General features: G+C 47.9%; 1 protein-coding gene across 1 annotated transcript; it reads left to right on the top strand.

The window, feature by feature from the left end:
• Positions 1-1,359: 1,359 nt before the first annotated feature.
• On the top strand, positions 1,360-24,980 carry WNT11 (Wnt family member 11). The gene is made up of 5 exons (XM_032204705.1): positions 1,360-1,516; positions 10,658-10,893; positions 12,536-12,813; positions 14,285-14,577; positions 24,685-24,980. Exons 1-5 carry the CDS (start codon positions 1,434-1,436, stop codon positions 24,857-24,859), a joined length of 1,065 nt encoding a protein of 354 aa, XP_032060596.1. The 5' UTR covers positions 1,360-1,433; the 3' UTR covers positions 24,860-24,980.
• The last annotated feature ends 1,708 nt before the right edge of the window (positions 24,981-26,688 follow it).

Consider the following 26,688-nt stretch of genomic DNA (forward strand, 5'->3'; position numbering starts at 1 on the left):
CTAGAGGTTATTAAAATCCTTTGTAATAACAGCACTTCTCTGGTAACCCTTTCCACCAGGCACTGGGGTTGTGATACCCAAAGAGCAGCCTGAATGGAAAAATTCACTGCTGATGGCAGGGAAAACACCCAGGAATATTCCCTTCCCTGCTCCCCAGTTGCTCCCCAAAGGGGGGCATCAAGGCAGAAAGAGAGAAATCCGGAGCTGGGGCTCAGGTGGGATGTGTTTGTCCCAGGCTAAGGGGTGGCAAAGGGGTTCCCAAAGCGATGCTGGTGGCTCCAGACATTCCCCATCCCAAATCCTTTCTTAGGGGCATGGGGACACGGCTTGGGATGCTGGAGAGCCCCTGGTGCAATGTGGCAGGCAGGTTTTCCTGCTTGTTTTACTCTTGGCTTGCTCATGGGGTGGGCTTCTTGTTGGGAAACCACCACAAAGACCACAAAGAACAGCCCGGAGCTGTGTCTGAAGAGGATAAGTGAAGGGAAACCCATTTACTGCTATTAATGCTGCTGCCAAAGCAAGGCGTGCCCTCGAGACAGAGAGGACCCCTCTAAGATTTTGAGTCCGGCACCTGGTTTGTTTATTTGTTTGGGGTGGAGGAGGAAAAAGGGGGGATTCTGGGGGGCTTTTGTCTCCTCCTGGCTGCTCCCCAGAGGCGGCAGTGGGGTTGCATGTTTACCAAGCCGCAGCTCCAGGTGCCCGAGGACTTGGAAGAAGTGAGAGGCAGAGTTAATGAGGTGAGAAGGAAAGCAGAAGGGAAAGAGCAAAACACATTTTGTTGTAACAGATCAGCCCGAAACATCTGCAGGGCACGGGCACCTGTGTTAAGTCGGGAAGTGCAGTTTTTCTAATTCGTCTCCTCTGCAGAAAAAGAGGGGGAAAAAATCCAGAGAGAAGGAAAGGAGAGATGAATTTCTAAAGATTTGGGCTCACCTAGAAGATTTATCTTTTTTTTTTTTTTTCTTTTTCTTATTCACGAGCACTTGCAGAAACATTTTGGAGAGGGGAGGAAAAAAAAAAGTGAAACAGAGCACGAAGCCTTGCCATATGCAGGGTTAAATGGAAACACACAATCAGACCATAACTCAGGGTGTAATTCAAGCCATACGTTTTGTCTGTCTGTTGACTCGCAAGGTTGTATCAAGGCTTGGCGAGGGAGGGGACTCGGAGGGGATAATCCAAACTTCTCCGTGATTCATAAACCACTCCTTTGCAATTTGGATAATAGATCCCTCTTTAGCAGTGACTCGCTAAGCTGCAGAGCTAACCGGAGCTCGTGCTCTCTCTCTCCTTTCAGGTTGTGCATCTCCAAGGAGGGGCAAGACCCGCACCGAAGGAAATAACATTGAGCAGAAAATTCGGAAGACTCCTTTTTTTTTTTTTTCCCTCGGAGAAGCTGATTTCCTTCTGAAAGTGGGGGACAGTGGGGGAGAATGAAGCCGAGCCCGCAGTTTTTGTTAGCTGGCTTTCTGTCTTTGATTCTGCAGACGGGGATTTGCTCTGGGATAAAATGGATGTAAGTACCTGGCTATTTCTCAGTGTTTTTGGAGTAGTCCTTGCTGCTCTGTTACCCGGGTTTGCAGCCCTTGGTGCTGCTTGAGGCAGGCTGCAAAGCCATTTAAAGAGCAGAGAGCGCCGCATTTCTCCAGCATTCACTGATTGCAACAGGGTGTACCGGGGGCTCGTGCTAACAATAAGTCTCAACCTTTCCAAAATATGCATGGTTTGGGGTTGCTTTTCCTTCTCATTGCTACCAGAGGAAGGCACACACTTGAATGCTCACATCAGCCGCTTAATGAAGTTTCTAGCCTCAGCTCCTATCATGCTGGGAAAGTCTCCCACCGGGACCGCTGGTCATGCTGAGTAGGAGCTGAGAGCAGGAGGGAGGGCAGCTGAGATAATGCCGCCTATCTCCAGCCGTAGGGGATGCTTGACAGATAACATGTTTTTTTTGTGGACCTTTTAACCTTTGGGCTTGGCGAAGGGTGTTAAAAACGAAGCGGGGAGGGACGGGGGGGAGAGGAGGGTGAAGGAATACCAGGGAGCGTGGTCAAGTCTGGATCGAGTTTCCTCGGAGGTAACGTTACTGCAAACAAAGTGAAAACATCACTATCTCATTTCTTTGCTTAAGCAAGCAATCAATTAGTTGCTTACTGCAAAACAAACAAACAAACCCCTCCAGCACCCATCTGGCTTCCCGTCCGGAGGAGCAATCAGTCCTTTTCTGCTCTGGTCTGAAGCTGTGCGCAGAGTAAATAGTGGGATGTGGGCGAACCTCAACTGAGCACCTTGTGTAGAAGGCAGGATAAAACGTGATGCCTTTGGAAGGAGGAGGGTCTGTCGTGCATGGGATAGCGTGTCTAGGTGATGGTTTTGGGGATAGCAATGAAATTAGGACAAAAGGTTCCTACTGTTTTCCTCCTTCCACCACAGCCCCCGTGCCATGTTTATTTCCCATTTTACTGCCCCAATCTGTGCTGCTTGAGACCCTTCCCACATCAGCTTTCATAAAGTTGGGATTTCTCTCTTCTGAATTTGGACACCTGCAAATTCAGCCTCTTGGAGGCAGTGGTTTGGCTGCCCTGCCTGCAGCCAGTGGGGAGAGGACCTTCGAGGTGGCTCCTCTCCCACCCCAGCGATAGACATCCAACACGAACATCAGGAGATACCCTCTGGGGATGCCATGGACTGTGGGGAGCTGGTTGAGATCACTCACACACCTCTTACATGCATAAAGAGAAGCAGGGTGAATCCCTCCACAGGGTGTTTAAATGAACACGGTCAGGTGGAAGGAAAGGTTGCCTACTTTAGGAAATCATTCATGTGCACATACTGCACTTACTCCATACTCTAAGAACCACCTTGGAAGCAGAGGACAGCCAAGATCTGATTTCTTTTTCACATTTTTTTTTTTTTGTTTCTTGCCTTTACACCCCATAGCAGCCACCACAGCTACATCACACAGCCCAGCTACTTCTTTCTGCCAGCTTCCTCAGGCATTTCGGCTCTCAGCTTTGCACCTACACAGCACCTTGCATAGGGTGGACATCTCCTCCAAAGCCTGCGAGGCAGGGCTAGGTCTGTAAAGCTATTTTCTGGCAAAAGCATCCTTCCAGCTGGTAAGAGGTTAAGCTGTGAGGGTTCCTTTTGGGGATGGGGCAGCAGTTGGAGAGGGAAAGATGCAGAGGTTGCCGCTCCTCCCCTTCCCATCAGACACATCCCCCTGTTGAAAAGTGAGTAGGGAAGATGAAAGCTGGGATTAAAGTGGCATTTGAAGCATGAACTGCATCCAGATGCACTTCTGGGTTCCCCTCGCACCTGTTTGTAACCTGGCGGAGAGCTGCGCTCCCCATCCCAGGGCACCTTGTTCAACGGGGACGCTGCCAGCAGGGATTTCACAAAGAAATGTGGCAGTGCATTTTTTCATTCTCCTCCCTTCCCCACCCTTGTTTTCCTACGGAGCCACCGGCCAATTTTTCCCCCCCCATCCATCGCTCTCTTTCCACTGCTGCGGCGATGCCAGACGCGGGCTGCTGCCAGCCTTGGGGCTCAGGGACCATCCTTGGAAATGGCACGGGTGAAATTCTGCTGGTGGATGGAGAAGGGAGAGGGTGGAAGGAAGCACAAGGAGGCGTTTTCGGTCGCGGGCTTGTCTCCGCGGTCTGCCCATCGCGACGTTGTTGTAGGCACAGTGCCAGAAGCGAGCTTCAAAGAGGACTGGGGATGGAGGGGGGAGAAGATAAGGAGGTGGTTGCTGCCAGATGTTTACGGGCCTTGGAGAGGGCTGGGGCAGAAAGCCTGGCGGGCTGGGCTTGCAAGTCGGAGGAAGAGGGAGCGACTGATATGAAGGGCGATAGGAAATTCAATTTTGATTCAGGGCGTGATGTAATTGCAGGGGGAGGCGGGGAAGAAAAACACGCTTTGCAGCCATTTAGCACTTTCCTGTAACACGAATATCCCCTGTAAATTAGTAAAAGCGGGGAGAACATAAAATGGAGCTATTTGTTTTATTTTATTTGGCTTATTTTTATGAGCTCTGTGGTCCAGATCCCCAGCTGTTGTAAATCGGCACCGTGCCCTTCCCCACCACGGAGGCGCGCGCCGCCGAGCACCCAGCATGGTGCATGGATGCTCAGCATCCTGAAAACCTGCTCGTGATGCAGGAGAAAATTCACTTCTCATCTTCTTCCATCCCAGCCCCAGCAGCTGCTGGGGTGCAAAGTCAGGATATAGACACATCTTTGCAGGATCAGAGCAGGAGAGCTTTTGATCAGGGTGTATCAGCTCCAAAGTCTTATTTTGGCACGCTGCTTTTTGCAAACCCACTCCCGTCCTTAAAGCAGAGCTTCGTGGTGCTTGGCACTTGTTTTGCATCACAGCAGAGATCGGTTTCAATGTGAGATGTCTCAGGGCCAACAGGTAGGAACTCCATCACTTTACCCACCTCCTCTCGCACCCCTTTTAGCCGTCCCTAAGGGGACTTGGGCTTGGCCAAGCAGGTTGCTGAAGCGACTCGTTCAGGGCGTGCTGGAAAACAGATGAGCACTAGAGGGAGCCGCGGCCAGATGTGCACGCTGCAGATGTTGCAGCACCCGAGGATGGAGAGGTTTTCAAGGTGCTTTTGCCTGCTGGAGGTGGCATCTCCTCGCCTGGGTGCGGATGCATGGTGTGGACAGTCCCTCTGTGGTCACCCTCGGAGCAAGAGTGGCTGCAAAAAGGGTGAACACAGTGAGGGTTTTTTTTTTTTTTTTTTTTTTGCATGGTTTGCTCTGTTTTCCTTCTTTTCCTGCAAATTCAGCCCATGACAGTGAGCTGTGGCACTAGGAATGCCATCATTACCTGGTGCTTGGCCACTTTGGGAAGACCCTTGATCCCTTCTGGACATGTCCCATGCCCTCTGGACCACATGAGCACCATTCCCAGAAATGAGGATGGTTTTGCAGCAATGACAGCTGCCCAGTTCATAGGATCACAGAGTGTCTGGTGGTGTCGGGCAGCTGTGGGTCCCTGTGGTGCCAGCCCTGCTCCAGCAGGGTCACCCCGAGCAGGGGGCCCAGCCCCACATCCAGGCGGCTGCTGGAGATCCCCAAGGAGGAGCCCCCAGCCCCTCTCTGGGCAGCCTGTGCCAGGGCTCCGGCACCTGCCCAACCCAGCAGTGCTTCCTGAGGGGCAGAGGGCACTTCCCGTGTCCCATTTCCAATTTCCATGGTTCAAACATAGCCCTTTAGGACCAAAAGGCGGCGAGCCTGACATTTCCCCCATCGCACTGACCTCAAGCACGCCTGCAGCACCAAGACCTTTCCGGAGCCAGCAGCGTGCTCCCTCCACTTTCAAGAAGCCGGGGAGAAAATGGAAAGATTTTGTCCTTCCCAGCAGCGCCTGCTTCTCTACTTTGGCCGGGGAGGGGGCCGGGACTGCGGGGCACGGGCGCCGGCGAGGAGCCGTCTGCCTGGCAAGGGGGCTGCTAGATGAGCTGCCGTGAAAGGACTGCAGAACGGGGACGGCGGGAGGGGAGTGGGCTGGGGGCGAGGGGGGAGCTGCTTTGAAGTTCGCTCTTCGCTCCGTAGGCAGCTCGGGAAAACTTGACAAAGCTCCACGGCCTTCCTCCGGCGGCGGGGCAGCCAACTTGCCGCTGGCATCAACTTCAGTCGAGCTTGGGCTGGAAGTCAATGGCCTTGTGCCCACTACTGCCAGTGCTGGATTTGGCACCGTATCTGAAAGCAACTCTTATTTTAAGCTTTTACTTCAGGGATCTTTTTTTTTTTTTTCCCCCTCCTCCTCTCCCTCCTCCTCCTCACCTCTTTTCTCTTTCTCTTTTTTTTTTCTTTTTCTTCTTTTCTTTATTTTCTTTCTTTTCTCTCTCTCTTCTTTCTCTCTTTTCTTTTGTTTCCTTCTCTCTTTCTCCCCCTCTCTCTTTCTCCCTCTCTCTTTCTTTGACTATATAAATCCCATGTCTCTGTTTGAGAAGGCTTTGGGTATTTGCTGAACCACTTTGGGACTTGCAGTCCTCAGGACAGGACTGAGGATGCTCCCCTGCATCCTTGCTCCTGCTCAAACAGCAGCAGGGCCAGGTGGTAGAGCCATGGGTTGCCTCTGACTACTCAGATGGGGACCCCATAACAGTCCTGCCAGGCCTTACTAGTTGAAAACCTGACAAAAGGAAGCTCATGCAGATTAAAAACCTTAAATGAGGTCTTGCACACACAGAAAAGCAACTACTGACTCTCTTTATTTAAGCTTACCACAAACTTCACTCCCCGAAGTGATGCAATTTTGTCTAAATCTTTTTGTTTCACCCAAATCTCTGGAAAATTAAAGGTTGAGGGTGCCTTCACGGAAAGCAAAGCAGACAATTTGGAGCTGAAGTTCATGGTTTCACCAGCGGTCCCTCTGTGTTGTCTCCTTGGCACAAGGGAGGATGGGGAGCTGCTCTCCAGAGAGAGCCCACATCAGAAGGAGAGGAGATCCTTCCACCCTTTAAGGACATTTTAACGGGCACCAGTGCTTCATTGCTCAATTCAAGGAATTTTTCTCCCTTTGAATTGACCAGGAGCAGTGTCCTATATAGAGTTGTCCTTGTAAAGCCTCGTGTATGGCCTTCATTGATGTCTGCTCCAAGCTGAAGGTACATCTCCCAAGCTGCTGCTCCTATGAATAGTCTTCTCATGTAGCCCAGATCTGCAGGACCGGGTCTATACTTCTCAAAGGGCCTAACACTGTAGAGCATTCATGTTTCCAAATGAATTTATTAACTGCCTGAGATAATTAAAAGGGTAAACGAAAGTCATGATCCATCCATGCATCATATTTCCTCTGTAATTACGTTTATGGTTTTCTGTCAGTATCCATAACTTCAATTGAAAGCCCTGCTATGCTATATATAAAGCAGGAGATGTTTGGTTTGCAGCCTGTTTATTTAAGGGGATGGGTCAAATGTGTATATATTTATTAAAAAAAAAAAAAAAAGAAAAAAAAAAGAAAAAACAACCACCCCTCAGTTGTCCTCACCACTTGGAGAATGAGGGATGGAGGAGAGTCAAGGGAGGGGAGCATGATGTTAGCAGGAGGAAAATGTGAAAAGCAACATTTATGGGATGGCAGCAGGTAAAACTGCTGTATGCTGCTTCTCAGATGAATTGTGGGAGTCCAAACTAAGGTTTTAACTAGGATTATTTTCCCTAGATTGAGCACTAAAGGCTGTTGTCCTAATTCTGCCCCTTTATTTGGGCTGCCTGTGCCCCTTTGGCTCAGGTTTCCCTCCCAGGGCTGGGGGAGGTGGGGTAGACACCCACCACCACCAAATTTCCTTTCTGCTGCCCACAAATGGACACCCCAACTTTATCCTTTGCAAGTGGTGAGCATCCCCCCATGGTGTTGCCAGAATTTGGGGAGCAGGGAGGGCTGGTGCCTTTCCACAGGGAGCATTTAAAGCAACAAGGGGATGGGGGAAGACATTTATGAATGTAGGACAGAGACTAAGCAAACCTGGGCTGTCAGGGCACGGACTAGATGACCTAATAGGCCTCTCACATTCCTAATCTGTGATTTATAAACGCACTTTTCGGTCTCAGCAAGTGACTCCAATAACTGTGAGTTTTCTTTTCCATCCCCATTACCCTTTACTTTTTCCTCCCGACGCTTGGAGATGTTTCCAATTATAGGTTCTCACAAGCAAAGGCATGAAGTTCAGGCCTGGGAGATGTTCAGAAAACACCTTCTTGCGTCGTGCTTTTTTATTCTTGGCGGGCTCCCTGGAGCTCGGCTCATTCGACAAGGAACAGCCACTGCTGCCATTTACCGAATTCTTCCCAAAGGGGCCACAGTACTTCCTTTCCCGACCTTCTGGCAGATCTTTTCCCCTCTTTCATAAAGCAAATTTCTCTCTTGTCGCGTTGCAAATCTGCTTCTCTGATGGTGACCATTTCAGGCCTTCTGTAATAACAACATATTACAGTGATCTCTTTGTACCTCCATAGTTCCCTTTTTTCACATCTGGGGTGAGCTTCAGTCTGAATTCAGCTCTCATCCCAACTCAAAGGTGGTTTTCTTTGCTGCTCCTGGTTTATCTGTACTGGTAAGAGGCAGGTGCATCAATTTAGGCTTCCATCTCCTTTACAGACACCCAAGACCTCTACGCAGGGCTAGCAGATGTGGTGCAGGACTTACTAGACACATGAATCCTCCTCAAGGGACAGCCAGGGCCAGGTGGGACAACCCAAAGCCTCTGCAGCCTCATTGGCACCTGTGATTAGAGCTGCTCCCAATGGTCTGGTCTCTCTCCAAGACCTGGAGCATTCCCCATTCTCCCAAAGCTCAGGCTGTGAAGCCTGCCTCACCCTGCCTGCTTATTTTGCTGCTCAGCTTGTACTGTGCTGGAGTATTTATCATTCTTACTCTATTAGTGGCGAACTGCTTTGGCCTCTTGCCTGATTTGCATTTCAGCCTGTTCCTGAGAGTTGCTGATAGTTTTTTGGGGATAAGTTTTCACAGGTTTCTGGAGCCAAGAGCTAGGGGTTGGACTCATCTCACCCATCCCTGTGCTTATACAGTCCAGATGTCTGCATCCGAGCTCAGTGCCTGGGTTCCCCCTGTATCCAGTGCAGAAAAAAGGGCTCTTCCAGGGCTTACCATCTTGTCCTGCTGTAGCTCTCTGATGAACATCAGCTAATTACACCCTAGGACCTCTTAATTTCCATGGGCTAAAGAAGGATTCTGGAGGAATAGCGTGAAGGCCACACTATGGAGGTTTGCAGTCCCAAGACTGTCCCAAGCCTCCTGATTCTCTGCCTTCAAAGACGTGATATGCCTGAGCTCCCTGAACACCCAAGAAATCACCAACATATTTTGTCACTCACCACCAGGTCAAGTCCAGCACCAATTCACATCTACAACAGGGTGAGGTGCCGTCTGGAGGTGCCCCCCTCCATGCAGGCAATGTTGTCCCTGGTGAGCAAGGGACAGAGATGAACAACAGGGCAAAATTTCCAACAATTAGATCCTCAACTTTCTTTTTTCCCTTGAAATTCCCTGGCCCAAACTTCTGCTCTCTGTATATTTAATAGACCTCTTTAAATATATGTATGATGTATAAGTTTACATTGCTAGCAGAGTGGTGGTTTCCCTTCCAAGTTTGCCACTGATTATCTAGTGCCAGAAATGCCAGATTCCAGCCGCCTGGGAATTTGTCAGTGCAGCCCTGCTCGGCACTAGCAAGGGTTTGAGCTTTTCCTCACTCAAGAAGGAGTTGGGGTTAGCAGTTATGTGCAGCCCGGGGAGAGCTCCAACATACACAGCAGCTGGTTCAAGACAACCTTGAGGGAGTCGGTGGAACATAGATGTGTTTTCCTGAAAGCTGGAGATCAGAGCTAATATCCCCAATCTTGGTTAGGGCTCATTTTTAGCTCCATTTCCATCTCATTTAACTTCTGAAGGACGGGGATGTTACAGCAATAAAGTGAAATATGCCCAGAAATGTGTCTGCTAGTATGCCAAACTAACCAAGATGGCTTAGGATGAAAACGAAAGGCAACACATTTAACAAGGAGAGAAGGAAATATGTGTTAAGGCAGTTGTGTTGCCAGGATCATATGCCAGTTACTGATGCAGCCAGCTCGAAAGTTGTTTTATGGGAACGAATAACATTTATGACTGCCCTAAGCAGGTCATAAAGATACAAAGAGAGTTACACACCAGGCTTCTGCTGATCTCCCTGGGTGCTTGGGGAAGAAAAGCACAGAATAGTCCGATGCATGGCACCACTATTTATTTATTTATTTATTTATTTTAACCTGGAGTGTGAAATGTTGGCAATTGCACCCTAGGAGAACCAGTGGAGTCTATGTGGTATCAATGGTTTCTTCAATGGTAATATGCCTACTGCTTTTAGTAGATCCCTTCTTAGTTTTAGTCGTGATAGTCTCATTGCACATATTTGCATTGCATTTCTGCACGAAATCTTTGGAGACTAGAGAAACAGACTTATCTAAATGTAACAGCAGTGGAATTGGTGGAGGCCCTTGGTGGTAACTCTAAGGGAAAGCATCTGTTTTGCAAACTTGGTGGCTTTCCCCTAGGCCTTGCAGAGGATTTTCTCCATAATTAATCACATGACATTTAGCATAATCCTTAGAGAGTGTGCGAGACAGATGCTGAATGCAAAACACTGATAACACCAACCTGACTTTTTTTTTATTTTTTTTTTTTTCTGAATACCACAGTCTTGGAAGACCCAGCTTTCTGTTATCGTGGAACTGATGGGTCATTTTTCACTCTGTTGGGAGGTCTGTCCTCTGTGTTCTTCACCAAAAAAAAACACCTTCCCACAAGGATTTACGCATTTAGTCAACTTGGCATACGCCCCAGGAGCTTTGTTCAGGCTCCTCTAGCTGACAGAGAGAAATGCACAGGTTTAGAGGGTGAATCTTCCCACCCATCTTCAACACCTACTTTAGCTGAGATAAATCACTTTAAAAAGTTGCCCACCTCCCTTACCATCTTAAACTAGGCACATAATTTGCAGGTAGCTAATATTTGGTCAGACGAATGCAGGCCAAAACATTTGCTGGGTCAGAGATACGGGATACATTAATACCCACCTGGAGATTAACTTTTTGTGGGTTTTAATGTCTTTTCTTTTTGCATGTGCTTGTCTCCTCAGAGCTCTGTCCAAGACTCCTTCAGCTTTGGCCTTGAATCAAACCCAGCACTGCAAGCAGCTCGAAGGCCTGGTGGTTTCCCAGGTGCAGCTGTGCCGCAGCAACCTGGAGCTGATGCAGACCATCATCCAGGCAGCCCGGGAAGTGATAAAGACCTGTCGTAAAACTTTCTCAGACATGCGGTGGAACTGCTCATCCATTGAGCTGGCTCCGAACTACCTGCTGGACTTAGAGAGAGGTAAACACCACTGCTGGGCTCAGCCAGGGACATGAGTGAGTAGAGTTGGCCAGCGAGTGTGTATGCGTGTTGGGGAAGGGTTGTGCTGTCGGGGGGACATGGAGGGATTGCATGGTGTGGTTGTCCTGCTCGCTGAGGACCAAATTCGTCTCTGTGCTGCCAGCTGTGCACAGGAGCTTCTGAGTCTGAGACAGCTCCCACAGCTCCTAAGGTGCATGACATCAGCCTGGTTTGCTGGTCACATTATAATCACAGAATCACAGAATGGTTTGGGTTGGAAGGGACCTTAGAAGTCATTTAATTCCAACCCCTGACATGGTCAGGGACACCTCCCACTAGGTCAGGTTGCCCAGAGCCTCTTCCAGCTGGCCTTGGGCACTGCCAGGGCTGGGGCACCCCCAGCTCCTTTGGGCAGCTTGGGCCAGGCCCTCAGCACCCTCAGAGGGCAGAATTTCTTCCCAAGGCCTCCCCGAAGCCTCCCCCCTGCCAGGCTCCAGCTGCTGCCCCTCGTCCTGGCCCCACAGCAGAGCTGCTCCAGCCCCTGAGCATCCTCGCGGCCTCCTCCGGGCCCACTCCAGCAGCTCCGTGTCCTTGTGCTGGGCCCAGAGTTGAACGCAGCGCTGCAGGGGGGGCCTCCGGAGAGCAGGACCCAGGGGAACAATCCCCTCCCTCACCACTCCTCAGGGTGCAGCTGGCCTTCTGGGCTGCAAACGCACACTGCTGGCTCATTAGGTTCACAGGGGACCCACTTATCCAGTGGGTCCCTTTGGATGGCATCCCTTTCTTCTGGGGTATCAGCTGCACCACTCAGCTTCGTGTCACTCAGCTTGGTGCCATCTACAAACTTCTAAGGGTGCACTCAATCCCACTCTCTATGTCACTGATAAAATATTAAACAGGACCTGTCCCAAGACAGACCCCTGGGGTACACCACTTGTCACTGGCCTCTGCCTGGACATAGATCCATTGACCACCACTCTCTGAGTGCAACCTTCAAGTCGACTCCTTATCTACTGAATAGTCCACCCTTCAAATCCATCTCTCTCCAGTTTGGAGATTAGGATATCATGTGGGACCATGTCAAAGGCCTTGCAGAAGTCCAGTTGGATGACATGGGTCAGTTCTCTCGTTGACTGATGCAGTCATTCTATCATAGAAGGCCACCAGATCCATCAGGCACAATTTGCCCTTGGTGAAGCCATGCTGGCTGTCTGGGGTCACCTCCTTGTCCTGAACGTGCCTTGACATTGTCTCCACAAGGATCTGTTCCATGATCTTTCCAGGCACAGAGGAGAGGCTCACTGGTCTGTAGTTCCCAAAACAACTGGTCCAGCAAACACTCTGTGGGCTTGAACCTGCACCAAAAGTCCAGCAAACACTCTGTGGGCTTGAACCTGCACCTGAACCACACCACATGGACAAGTTGCATGAGTCCACGTGCCTCCTTGCCCTGCTGGGACATTGTTTCACGAGTTGGAGAGCTTTTGGGGGAGATTTTCTCCAAGCCGATGATGCCATGAGTGATCTCAGCTGCAGCGAGTTGGTGTGTTTGGTGTTCTGTGGGGCAGAGATTATGCAAATCTCTTTTGGGGAGACATTTAGCCATCCCAGGAGGCTGAGTTGGAGTTCTTCTCTCTTCCAGGCACAAGGGAGTCAGCCTTTGTGTATGCCCTTTCTGCTGCTGCCATCAGTCACACCATTGCCAGAGCCTGCACCACCGGGGACCTCCCTGGCTGTTCCTGTGGTCCCATCCCAGGTGAGACACCTGGACCTGGGTATCGATGGGGAGGATGTGCAGACAACCTCAACTATGGTCTTATCATGGGGTCCAAATTTTCAGATGCTCCCATGAAGATGAAAAAATCAGGATCACAAGCCAATAAACTGATGCATCTGCACAACAGTGAAGTAGGGAGACAGGTAACAAATCCACGAGAGTTATTGTACTTGTACAACCATCTGTAGGGGTCGGTCGCTCTGTGAGGTTCAGTGTCTCTGTCAGCTAGCGAAAGGAGCAGGTTTCTCCCAGATTGCTCTGAACTCCTTTGGCCTGCTGAAGACTCTGGCTGTATAACTCATGCTGGGACTCAGGAGGCCCTGAATGCTAACAGCAGCCCTCTAGAACCGTGGGTGGGATGTCCCATTGCCACCCTATCCATAGCTAAGGATGGCTCTGGCTTGCTTACCCCAGGAGGTGTGGTGGGGATGGGTCCCGTAGTGCTCTGCCAAGGGCGTTGCACATGCAAAGTGCTGTGTAAACACAGAGGATTATCATCTGCCAGACGTGTCCAGCAGCAGCTGCCTCCCAGCCATCCCTGCAGCCAGGAGGGCTGATTTGTTCCTTTCCAAACTGCTTCGCTAGTGATTACTCCCATATCTGGCAGAAGCTGCTTTTAACAGCTTGCATCCTGTGAGTGTGCCAACGCAGGGATAACGCTTACCATGCCTGGTGCTTGGCGTGCACCAGGGAGCAAATCCCCGCCGCTGCCCTTCGTGCAGCTGGAGAAATTGAGGTGGGGGACTGTAAAGGTGAGCCCTGCACCCATCTCTGAGGCTTCAGCAGTTCCCAGCTCTGGTCCTGCCACACAGCTTGATCCCTCCAGGGCTGCTTGCTCTCAGGCGCTGAAGCAGATAAAATTTGGAGCATGCTGAGCTCATTGGCAGCTTACTGTGTAGCTACCATGTGAATTTACCTTTGCAGAGCACAACCCTGCCTCCTCTGGGTATTTTTCTCTACCATTCCCTGCATTCCCTCTGTGTCTCTTTATTATTATTATTATTATTATTACAATGTCTTGAGTTTTTATATTAATTGCAATGGGCAAATTTTCATTTGGGACGGTGTTGTCATGGCTGGTGGATTCACCCTTTCCTGGCAGCATTCCCTGCCATTTCCTACAGTCGTAAAATTAGAGATGTATCAAAGTAAAAGGCTTTTCTGGCCCCATGGCCAGCAGAAAGGCAGGGTGAGGGTGCTTTGAATTCATCAAAGTTTTGACATCTGTTACCCAATGCTTAAATCTGCAGGAGGCAGAAATGCATATTATATATCTATTTATGGATTGCTTTGAATTCCAGCTCCTTAAGAATTTTAGAGGGTGTAAATGCAGCCCCATGTAGATATCTCATCAAAATGCAAAGTACTCTTTGGTCTGCTGGCTGCTAAGGTGTGAAAAGCACCGGGTGAAAGCAGTCCTGGGCTGCCAGAGATCACCACGGAGCTGTGAGATTTCATTCCCCCTGCACAGTAGCTGCCCTAGCATGTGCAGAAATCAGAGCACCAGTCCTTTTTTTTTATAGCAGTCTCCATTAAGAAAGAATCTTCATTAGCAAGGCTATGAGATGTTTAGACTTAAGAGCATTTCCTAACTCCTGCCTTCCTTTTTTGCAGGTCTTAAAAGCCTCTCTTGAAATGAAATGTAAGTGCCATGGAGTTTCTGGGTCATGCTCTATCAAGACCTGTTGGAAAGGCCTTCAAGAGCTGCGAGACATTGCATTGGACCTCAAAAACAAGTATTTATCGGCCACCAAGGTTGTTCACCGGCCCATGGGCACACGCAAATACCTCGTGCCAAAGGATATTGATATCAGGCCGGTTAAAGAGACAGAGCTGATTTACCTACAGAGCTCGCCTGATTTCTGCATGAAGAACGAGAAAGTGGGGTCGCACGGGACCCAGGACAGGTGAGGGTTTCCGCAGCGGGTGCTGACTGCACTCTGCACCCCAAAGAAGGAAGGGGCAGAGGGGACCGTGTATGAATAAGAGGTAAATAACTGGGGAGGTTGCACGTGCGTGCAGGTACAGAACATCTGAATGAACAGTATGGTCCACAGATGCTCGAGGCTTTTTGTGGTGTTGCAGCCAAGACAGGGCTGCAGACATCTTTTCCATTATACTGGCAGGTACAAGATACCTTTTGAAATCCTCTCAGAAAGCCATTTGTGCAGCTCACCTCAGCAGGTGCAATGATCTAGCAGCTTCTTTTTACTTTATTGAGTCCCTCTTGCAACCACTGCTCGTGTGATGAGGTGTTACTCTACTTGAAGGCTCCCCTAAGCAAGCAAGCGTTAACCCAATTTGGACCAGTGCTTCCAGGCAGCCTTAAAAAGGCCCTGCCACCTACAAAGATTAATTTTTAGGATTTTTCTGCCACTGTCTTTTAAAAATCCTGGTATTTTTGTCTCGTGTTTATGCATAGGTATATCTTCATCCCATTAGCATTGGTGATTTAAGGTATACCCATGGGCACCATGCTGTCCCTTCTACAGGACGCGGACGTGCGTGTGTCTTCCCATCATCTGTTTAATTCCGTCTTTGACAAATCAATTCCACTGGTGGGCAGCACACCTTCTGATGGCCAAATAGTTGTGTTTCCAGCATTCTGCAGAATTTCCAGGATTTTTGTTAAGTGCATGCAACAGCTGGATTTCAAGATGGCTTAATGTTGCTATCTGCTTTCTTGACTTCCTTCAGATAGTTCCCTTAATTCTTCTTTGTTCTTTGTGGTGCTTCGTGGTGCAGTCTCAGGCAGTCACATTGCAAGGTGCATGCACTTCCTCTTTTTTGGGGTGTCTTCATTTTAATTCTTATTGGACACAGTGGTCTTTCCATCGTGTATTGAGAAGTTAAGTGGAGAGAAGATTTTTACTGTCACAGAAGTGAAATAAATCATCTAAATGCACAAAAGAGACATCCTTTTGGGATACTTTTCTTTCAAGCAATGTTTGGTGAATGGTTTTTAGACGATACCCTTTGGCAATGGCCAAATTTAATCTGGAACCACAATTCTATAGACAATAACTTAACACTTATCTGGTGAAGCCAACCTGGTGAAGGTGACAGTTGAGTGAGGCAGCTTATGGGAAGTGTGTCCTTTTTCTCCTCTGATGTTTGGTGACAGTCAGAGCTTTGTATCCTCCACCAGGACTGCAGGCAATGGCTGGACTGCCGTACAATAGCTCGTTCATTCCCAGGCCAATGGTGGAGCAGTAATTAGCAGCAAAGATGTTTATGAGTCACTGAGGACTGTAGGGCACTGCATGTGCCGAGATTGTTTTCTGAAGGAAAATGCCATATAAGTGGAAGTGGTGTTTTTGTGGATTTGCATGGGTTTTGACAAATTCGTGTCTTGAAAAAGGCCTCTTTGTTGGGACACGCTGTTTCGCAACGAAAAAAATTGGGGAGGTTATTTGGAAATTGGTTTTATAGGAATCACGTGAAATCAACAGGTTGTGTCAAAAACAAACTGAATTCATTAGAGATCTGCCAAATGAAACATTTTCCATGAGCTGAAATCCTTTTAGAGGGGAGGGAGGCGTTACTTCCTATTCATCTAATTTCGTTTTACAGCAGATTTTGCCTTTTTATTCCAACTAGTGATGAAAAATATGTCAAGATCTTGAATGTGTTTTTTTTTTTTTTTTTTCTTTTTTTATTGGGGATAGGAAAATGTGTATTGCAGGCATCTGTTTATCCTGAGCTGGGCGACAGCAGTGATTGTGAGCTTTCCAGGCAAGGGTCCAGGGGAAGTGAGATTGAGTGAGGATTTAGAGGAGTGAGATATTAAGGCAGGAGGGGATGACGTTCAGAAGGAACCTGTCAAGAAATACTCCTTACTCTTGGATGTGCAAGATGATGATGAAGCAGGGGAGGAGGGCGTGATAGACCTGTGTTGAGCTGTAGGTCTCTCTCAGGCCAAGCTGTAAGGTCATGTGTAGTTACATGCATTTTCAGTGCAGTTGAGAAGATGCCTGGTGTCTCAAAATTGGCAAGTGTAACACAAGCCACAGCAGCCCTTTGTTTTAGAGGAAAGAAGTATAAAACCTTCACAATTAGAAATTAGAGGAAAGAAGTATAAAACCTCCACAATGTGTCGGGTTTATTCTTCCTCCTCCTTTTCCCATAGAAGCCTTTTTTCCCTCTACATTTTTTTCTCTCACGGCGAGGGCATTTGATGTGTTTTAAACGCAGTGGCTCTGTTCCAGCTGTAGATAGTGGCTAATGACAGGGACAAGGAGCAAGAACACAAACAGGCTGCTGTGGGAGAGGGCAGAAAAAAAAAGAAAAGCATGGCTTATGTTTACCCTAAAAGATGTAAAACACTCACATGGAAATAGCCCAAAGATGTTTTTTTATTTTATAAGCCAAGTCCCGGAGGTGTCTTAAGATTTTATCCTTGTGCACATCAAAATTTTTTGGGGGGAAATCCTGCTGTTTCCTACTGGGCTAATTTTTAAGGTCTTTTACAGCAAACATAATCAAAAAGGGATTTTAGTGGTGGCCCCTCTGTTTGTTTTCTCTCTTCTCTTCTATTCTTCCACCACCTGCCTGTTCCCTCTTTGACCTCTTTTTGGTCATGAGCACGGGTTTGGGGATTCCTTGTAGGGTGCCGTGGTGCAGAGCTGTCTCACTGTGCTCCAGGAGACCTCAGCTTGGGCAGAGGTTCCCATTGGAGAGGGCCACTTTTTCAGAGACTGTAGTGATAGGACAAGGCACAATGGCTTTAAACTAAAAGAGGGTGGATTTAGATTAGATGTTAGGAGGAAATTCTGCCCTCTGAGGGCACTGAGGCCCTGGTCCAGGCTGCCCAGAGGAGCTGGGGGTGCTCCAGCCCTGGCAGTGCCCAAGGCCAAGCTGTTTGGGACTTGGGGCAGCCTGGGTTGGGGGCAGATATCCCTAACCATGGCAGGGGAGTTGGAATAAGATGGGCTTTAAAGTCCCTTCCAACCCAAACCACTCCCTGATTCCATGATTTTATGATTCTACGATTAACAACCCATTTCCCTGTTACTGGATTTAAAACATTCAGATTCCTGCATGTTCATTACACAATGTGAGTTGTTTCATATCACACGGAGACAAATTCCTTTCTGCTCTCCCTCTCCCCCAGGTCTGGTGCTTGCTAGGAGCACGCTGGAAGCAGGACAAGGGTTGATGGCTTAGTTGCAACACCTTGGACATATTGGGTTTCCACGTATGCTGTAGGGAACAATCCTGCACTGGCAGGTGGGTGGAAGGGATAATCTAATCAGTTGCTTCCATCTCTGTAATTATCCCTCACATGGCTCAGGCATATTGTGCGTTTCTCAGGCAGGAAAGGGAATCAAGTAACTTTATAGTGCAACCGCGTGAAAATCCACTCAGAAAACGTGAGCCCAATTACTCAAAATCCTTTCAGGGCTCTTCACTTCACTTCTTTTCAAAGCCTTATTCAGAATGAGCCTGAAGTGTTTTCTAAGACATCCCAGCCTCTCTTAATTCCACGTTGAAATTAGAAATGGTTTGGGAATCTGCATGCCTCCAAGCAGTTGGGGTGTATCCAGATTTCAAAGCCAGGGAGCTGAACCCAAACCTGTGATTTGAAGCCTCACAACTCTTTGAAGTGCTCAAAATCTGATTAAGGAGCTGGGTTTTGCAACTGGTGTCCAAGGCTCCTGCAAACAGGCTTGCTGCAACCCGCACTGACTGCAGCCAAACTCCGTGTGTTTGTTTGCCACCATTACGCTTTCGTAGCGAATAAAAATCATCTGGAGACAAATCTAAAGAAGCTGATCCGTGGAGCAGCATGTGGATTGTATGACTTTCAATACAAGTCAACCACGGGGAAATGCATATCCTGTATATATTCCTGTTTCAGAGCCTTCTTGGAAGAAAACACCCTATAACTCATCTTTTAACAAGGTAGTTCAGTTTCTCCTGCCTGAAGAATTTGTTATCAGCTTCAAGCAGAAGATAAATAATAGTAGATTATAAAAATGGGACCTCTTTTGTGAGAAAAGAAGCAAAAGTATTAACCTTCTTTATCAGTAGGGTGCAACGTGTCGTATTTCAAAGGCTGTTTAAGGTCCCATAAGGAATCCAAGGCAAGGGAAACTCTGCCATGCATACAAAAGTCTCCAGCCCCCGAGGCCTTGCAGAGATTACTGAGCTGTTTATTACTGATCTTTCCCAGAGCAGCCTTAGAGCCCAGCGAATGCGGCTCCCTCCTTGCTGAAGATGGGAAGGATTTCTCTAAATGCTGCAGAAATCAGGCTGCGATGTCGTGCTGAAGCTAGGTTGCTCAGCCACCACTCCCTAGCTGACTCTGGCCATGAACGTGGCCATCCTTTGGTGGTTGCTCCTTGCTTATGTCTTGGCTCTTTTATTTCTGCAATACAAAATATTTGGTCTTAACTCTCTCCCGAGGTGTCTCATGCTGATTTGTTTTGTTGGATAGGAACATGCATGGAATTAACTGAACGTGCTGCTTGGAGGTGACTCGTTTAGCTGCAAGGAGTTAGTGGCTGGTGGCTACCTCTTTGCCATTTTGGTGGTCCAGACATCCAGGCTGCTTAAATGCTATGAAGAAAGGACCCCATGTTATTCAATGTTCAATGACAGCCCTTTGTTTTAACCCCATTAGTGTCCAGTCACTCTGCTTTTCATCTGCCTGAGTGCGTTGTATTGTGTGACTATGTGGGCAATGAAATTTCTTAGCAGAAGCACCCACACTTAGAGGGAGACGAGTGGTAGTTATGGGCAGACAACATCATTTGGTGTTTTTTTTTAGGTCCTCCTTAAGTTTCCATCGCTCAGTGAGAGCACAAGGAACAATATGCTGAGCTTTGACTTTGAGTTCGTTATAATTTGTGTGATGGTTTAGTAACTTTTGGAACTGATGTGCTGCCTTTTGTTCATGGGACTCAACAAATAGCAAACAAAACTAGCAACAAAAAAATCCTCTGTGAGTGTTCCAGAAGTTTAAACCAAAGAAAAGTCAGAAAAATAGCTCCTTTCTGTTCCTTCCACCTGCCATTCCCACCTTCCCAAGGTAACGTGTTCGTAATTGGCACCAATTTCAGTGGTTGGGCCAGCTGTACTTTCTTGGGCTTTTTCTCATTTAAGCCCCAGGGAAGTTTGAATCCTTCCTGCTTTGAGAGACCTGAATTTGACCTGAAATCATTTGTAAATAATGAGCGTTCTGGTGGTTAAATATAATTTCACATAGTAAAATTGCAGTGGATAGTGAATTTGGGGGGGGGGGGGGGGGGGGGGGGGGAAAGCCAGCTCTCCTAAACATATTTAGTCCCTCTGCCTCAAACTAGTGTTGAGTTAGAGGACATCAGGGCTGGGAATGACTCCACAGAGCCTGATCATTTTAGCAGTGAGACTGAACTGAGAATACCTGGCCCGTTACTGAAGGTGTTTATCTACTCTCTAAAAAACAGCTTCTGGAACAACCCGTTCCAGAGCTTTACTGTCCTTAGGGCTAAATTTGTCTTAACCTGATTTTTTTTTATTATTATTTTTTATTTTTCCAAATCCAACCAGTCATTTCTTGTCCTCTTTCCTCTACGTATAAAGAACATTTGTTCTCTCCTTTTTGCAATAATCTTTTGTAGATGGGGAGTCAGCTCTTACTTCTCTAAGCCAGTTCCTTCAACCTTTTCTGCTTTCTGAACTGCTCCTCTGACTCTCCTGGGAAGGTTCCCACATTTATCTGGACCTTTCTCAAAGTGTGTTGCTTGCTTTGCATTTTAATCCACCCTCACAAAACGCTCTCGGTTCCTTTTGCCCCAGCATTATCCACAGGCTTGTAAGCTTGCTCTCTATTCTTTAATGAAAATACAGGCTGGTTCCAGGATCTCCCTTGACATCTCCTTGCTGACATGAAGTATTGATAACTCTCTTTTGTACAGTTGTTCAGTGTCAGTCTCCAGATATTCCTTGTGGATGAGAAAGCAATTTAAAAGTAGTTAAGATCCTGCCCTCGAAATCGTACATGAAATGGTGCACTTTGATGTATTTTTAGCAATGCCCATTGTTTTACATGCTTCCTGGGGGACTCAAATTATTTTTCTTTCCTTTATGTACTGCTGTGCAGCATGACATTACCGGAGCAAAGGGCACTAGAGAGACGACGAGGAACTTGATCTAAAAGATAGAAAAGAAAGTATTTCTTTACACAGCAGTAGTGTCTTCTGGGACTTGTGGCTGCTGGAGTTCATGGAGACAGGTGGTTTCCCTGCGGTCAGAAAGGGATGAGACAAACCCATGGCCAACATGCCCACAGGGGGATCCTCTGAGGTCAAACAGGAATGTCTCTTCTGTCATCCCTAACGCAACAGCCCAGATGCTGGTGGAGTACGAGGGGGAAGACTGCAGAAAGTGGCCAGATTTGTGTTTTCCTCTCTAAATAGCATCTCCCACAGCCATTGCAGAGTGCTGGGCCAGGCAGGACATTTCTTAGGTCCTTGTAAGCAGCTCCCACATCTCACTTTTGCAAGGCCCTAAAAGATCTGAAAACGCAATCCTAAACAGGATGGTAGAAGGTGGATGGTTTGCAGGTAGAGGACTCACTGATCTTGCTTTTGACTAGAAAATCTCGCTCGAGTTCTCCTAGCACATGGCTTGGGTGGTTTTAAGGAGAGCTTGAGCAAGCTGCCATTCACTTTGTGCTCCTGCCTGCTGTACTTAAGATTTCCAGCTGAAATTCCTCCTGCAGCTCACTGCAGAACAAAGCAGCAAACCTCCTCCCCCCTCTGCAAGAGAGAAAAATGGGTATTTTAAAATGCAAATCCCCCTGGAGGTAACAGTGAGATGGCTTAGAGATGTGAGACGGGGAAGACTCTTAGAGGTGCCAAGATGTCCTTGCCCATCTGTGTCACAGACCACCCCCGTGATGAGGCTGTTGGGGCTCAGGGAGTGATGCACGGCAGTGTTTTCACAAAGAGGGCTGGAAGGGGGAGTTTTGGACAAGCAGATTGAGCAGGATTTGTCCAGTCAGCAGGGCTGACCTCCTCCCTTCTTGCTTGAAGAAGGACAAAGCACCGTGGCAACGTGAAAGCCTGTTCCTGAGCCAGGACCTTGGCTGGGATTGTGGCCGAAGCATCGTTTTTCACCGGTCTTCCAAGTGCTGCTAGAGGTTACGGTGTTGTGTTAAGATGCAATCGCCTGTGTTCATGTTTTCTCTCTGAGACTCGGGAGGAGGGCATTTCTCCGAGTTGCTGGAATTGTGCTGGACCAGGCCCAAAACAAATGAGACTGAACTTAATCCATCAGCAGGGAGCCTGCTGAGATCGCAGCCGTGGGCTCTGAAAGCAGATGCTTGGGGGCAGCTTCTGTGGGTAAACTCTGGTCTTCGGGCTCCTTTGTCTTTCCTCACTTGCTTTTTGTATGGCTAGTTACAGCTGAGAAGCTGACTTTGTTTCAGTTTGTTTTTTAAAAAAAGAAAGAAAATTAAGATAATTCACCCGTGACTATAATTTAAAACAGAGAACAATATGCCTGGTTAGTGGCATTGTCAGAAAAGTTTTCTAGAAACACATTTAGGTTCGGGATAGAGTCAAAAGCTTTGCTTTGGCTCCTTACTCCTTCTTCCTTCCAAAATGTCACTGTTCCTTGATCTCAAACTGAGGGAAACTTGGAGATTTGGGGCAAGATTTTGTTCTTTTCCTATATTTCAGGCTGAAAGGGATGGACACAGCTATGGGAAAGCCCATCTAGGTCTTTTTCCCCCCCCCTAAAACCACAGGAGTTGGGTGCAAGGAAAGGGTGATTCCTTGAACCCAGGCAACAGGTGGAAGGGCTTTGCTCTCTAAACGGGATAAATTTGACTCTCTGGTGGTGAACTGGAGCCAGAGTGCCACCATATCCCTTTCCCTGGCCATTTTAGTGATTTTTTTTTGCACAAGGGGGCAGGGACACACTGCACACCCAGCCCTGTGCTCCTGCAGATTCCCAGTCCTCACCAGGGGAACCTCCATGCAGCAACTTTTCCAGCCACCGGTAAAGCTGAGTAAGGTTGTCAAATTCCCTCCCCTCTTCTAATGTCACCATCCCTATATTTGAACCTTTGCTCTGAATATTTAATGCATTTACAAATACATTTATGAGGAGTCATTCAGAGGTTTCCTGGCAGAGGGGCCCCGGCCCCCAGGGCAGTAACAACGCCTTTGGTTCAGCATTAGGCAAACACACTTGGTGTGGTTGCAGACTTTGCCTTCGGTAGAGGCTTTCAAAGGTTTGTAAATATTTACACACACTCCCGAATGAAGGGGAGAAGGGGGGGAGCCTTTAAAAACTGAACCTGGGGAGGAATGCAAGTCAGAAATAACAAACAGGAGGCCCGCCTGAGTCAGAAATAAATAAGAGAAGAACAAGAACAAAATCCCAACACCTCATTAATCCCATAACTTCTCCTAAAGCATTACCTCATGAGGAATTCCTATAAATCTCATGGATTTGTTTTCATCTATTAATGGAGTGCTCAGCTCATGCCTCCCAATTTCTCCTTTCCCTGCCCCAAATTTGCCTTAAACTGTTTCCGTCCAAAATAGCCAGGCAGGATGAGATTTAGGAGAAATGTCAGCAATCTCCCTGCAATCTTCAAATTGCCTTTCTTGCAGCAATGTCAAGTCTCCATCAAGTTCACAGGCTCACCGTGTTGGGTGCATAATGAGATCTTTTACCCTAAAGCATTAGTGTCCAGCCAGGCATCTGACCAAACATGAACGCTTTCACCCTTGCTTATCTTTACAGCCTCTGGAGAAATGGCATCTCCAGGGCATGGTTCATTTCATCCAAAAGTCAAAGCTTGTTGTGCTTTCACATCTACCAGCTTGGAGTATTTTAGGAGTGTGATAGCTGATCTTTGAGGTTGGCTGAGGATCCAGCTCTTCAGCCCCTTCCGAGGCTTCTCCATGCTGGCGATCAAGGAAAAAGATTCCCCAGTTTGTGGGTTATTTCCAAAAACCTCAAGCCAGCTGCTTGCAAGCATTTGAAGCAAGGAAACCCCACACAATGCCCGACTTATCCCGATGAGCCTGGCTTTAATTAAAAGCAGAAGCAAAACAAGCAGTGAAAGGCCGTGTGATATTTGGCGACTTGTCATCCTGCGCTGCGCTCCCGCTGTGCTGCCTGCTCCTGGGTCAGGGCTCGGGGTAGGACAGGGCCAGCTCCCCGGCTGCTTCTGCTGGGCTGGGACACACTCGGAGGGAAAAATGCAGAGTCCTGGCCCTGCTAGGATCGGTTGTAATTTCCCTGAGAGGTTCAGGGCTGAATAATGGCTGTAGGAGTCTGCTCAGGAGCTTTCCCTGCCTGGGATCATTGGCACGGAGCCTGTGCAAACACTCTCTGACTGCAGGGTTCGTCCCCTATGATTTTCAGGTTAGGTCGTGCTGGACAAACACCGGTGTTTGTTCTTTAGGGCATCATCTTACCCCAGCTCCTTTCAGACAGCCTCAGAGCCTGCCTGGGGATATGCTTTGCTAGGGACGATGAGTTTATGTTGTGGTGAAGGTATCACGATAGCTTTGCTTCTTGGCCTGTGTGGGAGCCAGTTCCTGCCCACCTCGGATGACAGGCAGCCTGAATCCTTTTAAGCCCGAACTGAGGGGCAGAAGTGGAATTTAATGTTATTTTGGGTGTCAGAGCAGGTGATCACAGAACCACAGAGTGTTTTAGGTTGGAAGGGACATCTGGAGGTCATTAGGCCCAAACCTCCTGCCCAAACGGGACTTTATGGTCATAGAAACAGAACCACAGAATGGTTTGGGTTGGAAGGGACATTAAGGATCATCTAATTTCAATGTCCTGCTATGGTCAGGAACACCTCCCACTAGGTCCCATCCCATCCAACTGGAGCTCTTCTCAGCCCTAAGCAGGTTGCCCAGAAAAATGCAAGTGCAACCCTGGTTCTCCACCACACTGCCTTCACCCAGCACCTCACACCACCACAGACACTGCCCCATCCTTGGTTGGGAAAGCCCTGCTGGCGTTTACAACAGCTCACCACCTTTCCTTTCTTCCAGGCAATGCAACAAGACCTCCAACGGGAGCGACAGCTGTGACCTGATGTGCTGTGGCAGAGGCTACAACCCCTACATGGACAAAGTGGTGGAGCGGTGCCACTGCAAATACCACTGGTGCTGCTACGTGACCTGTAAAAAGTGCGAGAGGACTGTCGAGAGATACGTGTGCAAGTGAAAGCCCCTCGCTCTGCCCGGGAGCTGAGACGCCAGCGGCACCCCAGCACTATTCAGAGAAGAGAAAACATTTCCCCGACTAGACGTCGTTCATCTTGTAAAGACATGGACTTGAAGACAGATGGTAGGAGGGCAAAAAAAAAAAAAAAAAAAAAAAAAAGCAAAAAAAAAAGCAATCATGCCACATGAGACCCTTAAAAATGTAAAAAACGGAAGGCTTTTCCCCACCAATAAAATGCTCTCTGAGAAGACAAAAACTCATTTGGGATGGTATCTTCTTCCAAAATATTTCCTGTGGTTGCCAATTATGTCCAGCCATCAAGTGCCTTAATATCTTGAGAAGCAAAATTAGAAACTTTCCCTTGGGGAAGAAAAGCAACACCTGCCTGAAAATAACCAAGGCTCACACCTGCTTGTGCCTTCTCACAGAGGTACCGAGTCTGCCTTAGGACCATCCCAGAAGCAAAAACACTACAACTGTCCAGCAATAACTGCATTTGTTGCCAAAGACTTAATTTTTAGCGCGGAAGCATCCACTCAGGATGGTAAAGGTGGAAAGATTTCAGGTCCATGCCCTGAAATGACTAACCCATTTTAACCTTTCTTTTAAGCAGGTCTGTGACTTCCCAGTTACTGCTACAGGAAAAGCTGTCCCTGAGTTGTCTGGGCTGGATGGGGCTTCACACTCAGCCATGGAAAATAAAAACAGCTATGGGATACCAGAGACAGCGAGAGTAGGGCACGCTGAGAAGGATTTAATGGGGTCCTTGGGTTGCAGTGGGTCCATTAGGATAAAGTACAAAAGTGAAGTGAAAATACAGTGGAAAAAAAATAAGAAGAAAGCTCCTGCTCTCTTTCTGTCTTGCCCTTTGGCAACTCACATTTGTTCTGCCACACTGGTCCTTAGGGAAAGGTGCCACTGCCTCTCTCCTCCTAGCAAAACTATTGACCCAACCCCAAAAAACACAGAGACCAGAGCAGATCCAGTCCTGGCACACAGATGTGCAGGGTAGCAGCTATTCCCTGCAGAAAGGAGTGGGAACACATCAGTCCTTCGCATGGCCCTGCCCTGGCGCAGAGAAAACCACTATGGGTGGCTGTACATATTTTCTTTTGTATGCAGACATACAGAAATATTTATAAGATATATCTTGCGCTTTCCTCTACTCTTCTTCCTACGCAAATATATCTATATACTATAAACAAGCCTTAACAATAGTATGAAATAAATGCTGAAGTTACTGGTGCATCAGCAGAATGTTAGCTTATTATGTTTCACTCAAGGACATTGTTTCCTACTTGGAAAGCAAACCCCAGTCTCCCTCCCAAGGACAGGAGAAGAGCAAAGCTTGAGGCACTCGCTGGCGTGCAATCGATAAGTTCCTGTATTCCCTGTTTCCCCAGCCTCTTTATTTTGAGCAGAATTAGCCAAGATACAGTCAAGATAATGAAATGGAGCACTTGGAGGAAGGACGAGTCACTGTTCTTGTTCCTTTTTTTTTGTTGTTCATTGGTTAAATATCCCAGTGCCCTCAGGGAGTGCAGTCACAAACATGACTGATGCTTCTCATGGGTGGCTTGTTTCTCACTCCTGAGTGCAGAGAGATGCTGTGCAGTGGAGGTTTTAGCTCAAGTTCAGTTGCTTCACCTCTCTTTTTTTGCTACGGGCATTCACCTCTGTGTCCCTGTTAGGAAAAGGGACACTGGAGAGGGATGTCTGCTCCAGGAGAAGGCCGTGAAGTCCTTCAAATCATTTTTGGGGAGCCTGCTCTGCAATCAAAGTCATGTAAGCAGCCAGCAAATCACTCCTACACAAATGTGGGGACAGTG

Source organism: Aythya fuligula, chromosome 1 (assembly GCF_009819795.1).
Source record: "Aythya fuligula isolate bAytFul2 chromosome 1, bAytFul2.pri, whole genome shotgun sequence".
NCBI classification, from domain to species: Eukaryota; Metazoa; Chordata; class Aves; order Anseriformes; family Anatidae; genus Aythya; species Aythya fuligula.

Excerpts from the sequence above, each read along its gene's own strand:
- WNT11 (XM_032204705.1), top strand. The coding sequence starts at position 1,434 with ATGAAGCCGAGCCCGCAGTTTTTGTTAGCTGGCTTTCTGTCTTTGATT. Across the intron at positions 1,517-10,657 it reads TGCTCTGGGATAAAATGGAT|AGCTCTGTCCAAGACTCCTT; the intron begins GTAAGTACCTGG and ends TTGTCTCCTCAG. Across the intron at positions 14,578-24,684 it reads TCGCACGGGACCCAGGACAG|GCAATGCAACAAGACCTCCA; the intron begins GTGAGGGTTTCC and ends CCTTTCTTCCAG.